Here is a 1656-nt window from a genome sequence, read left to right as displayed (position 1 = left end):
AGTAATAAATTAGGAGGTAACTGCAAAAGATATAAATATATATCTTTTGGTTTAGCTCATGTGATTGTACTGTATCCCAGGGGGAGCTGAGAGCATGGTGGGGAGGATGTCAGTGAGAGAGTGATGATTTTGCCAGATGAGGTTCATTGGATTTTTGCCTGACTTGGCAGGAATTTTTGATATGCAGCTCAGATGATTTGTCATCTTAAGATGTCTGGCACAGTTACTCATATTGCATGTGAAGATATCTAGCACAGTTGCTCATATTGCATGTGAAGATATCTGGCACAGTTTATGAGTTAACTAGACTAAGCAGAATAAAATCATTTGAGTCTAGTTCACCTGACTACAAAGTACACATTGTAATGATGTTCTTTGGTTCAGGGCACCAACAAAGAGCGTGCTGGCCCCTTCAGCTTCAAGGAACTGAAGGACTTCTGGGCAGATGGCACACTCTCTTTGAAGACTCTATGCTGGGCACAAGGCATGGACGGTTGGCATCCACTAACTAACATTCCTCAGTTGAAGTGGTCGTTGGCTGCTACGGTGAGTGGTTTTGATTTTCTTTTCTCTCATCCAAATTCCATTGGTTATAAGTTAAACTTGTTTTAGGACTGAAATACGTAATAATTTTTAATACACCATTTTTGTAAATAATATTTCTAGATTTCTAGATTTTATTGTAAACAAAATTCTTGGTCCACACAGGGTAATGCAGTAATGACAGAAAGTGACTTAGCCACCCTCATCCTGAATATGCTCATCACCATGTGTAGATACTTCCCTTCACGAACAGAGGATGGAGCTGTGATAAGACCTCTTCCACGCATCAAGAACTTACTGTCTACTCCTCTCTCTTTGCCACACATTGTTCAGTTGCTGCTCACATTTGATCCAATATTAGTGGAGAAGGTGAGGAAGTACTCTATAAGCATTCTTCATAAATGCATGAGATACATGCAAGTGAGTGTTTTCCTTTGCTCTCTTTCTGTGTTCATGAAAACTCATATATCCTGTTTTTCTGTTACAGGTGGCAACTCTTCTAGTAGAGATTATACAAGACAATCCTCATCTGTCCACTATTTATACAACAGGAGTCTTCTTCTTCATTCTTATGTACATGGGATCCAATGTGTTGCCCATTGGACGCTTTCTTCACATGTCTCACATGCAACAGGCTTTCAGAGCTGAAGAGGTATGAATATGAAATAGACAGTAAGAGATTATAAGAATATGAGTGTTTCTTCAAGTTCATTAACCCATTCACACCAGGCAACCTCCTATTGCATTAAGAGTCCCACCTAATCACATCATGAGTCCTTTATCAGTGGCTGCAATGATGAATTACAAGTTTTGTGCCTGAACTGAACAAGTCCTGGTGCAGAGTAGTACTTACTAACCTCAGCCATGCCAAACTCCACAGTTTTCCTGTTATGAATGGGTTATATGAAATGTACTAGATATCTTACCAAACATTCTGTTTGATTATGATTTTGTTCTCTCTCTTAGAACCTGGGTGGTGATATTATGCAGCAGAGCATACTTGGTCAGATCCTACCTGAGGCCATGGTGTGCTACCTGGAAAACTATGGTCCAGACAAGTTTGCTGAGATATTCCTAGGAGAATTTGATACACCAGAGGTCAGGAAATACCCC

General features: G+C 39.9%; 1 protein-coding gene across 1 annotated transcript in view; it reads left to right on the top strand.

Annotated features, from left to right (window-relative positions):
- LOC119589069 (dnaJ homolog subfamily C member 13-like) overlaps positions 1-1656 on the top strand; it is a gene marked incomplete in the record, with an annotated part of 65901 nt that overhangs the window by 40493 nt on the left and 23752 nt on the right. The window contains 4 exon segments of the mRNA XM_037937646.1: positions 385-546; positions 709-912; positions 1031-1195; positions 1510-1641. Coding sequence (XP_037793574.1) covers positions 385-546; positions 709-912; positions 1031-1195; positions 1510-1641 — 663 coding nt within the window.

This window comes from Penaeus monodon, chromosome 25 (assembly GCF_015228065.2).
Source record: "Penaeus monodon isolate SGIC_2016 chromosome 25, NSTDA_Pmon_1, whole genome shotgun sequence".
Lineage (NCBI taxonomy): Eukaryota > Metazoa > Arthropoda > Malacostraca > Decapoda > Penaeidae > Penaeus > Penaeus monodon.
The sequence above is the reverse complement of the archived record's forward strand: the minus strand, read 5'-3'. Positions and strand labels throughout refer to the sequence as shown.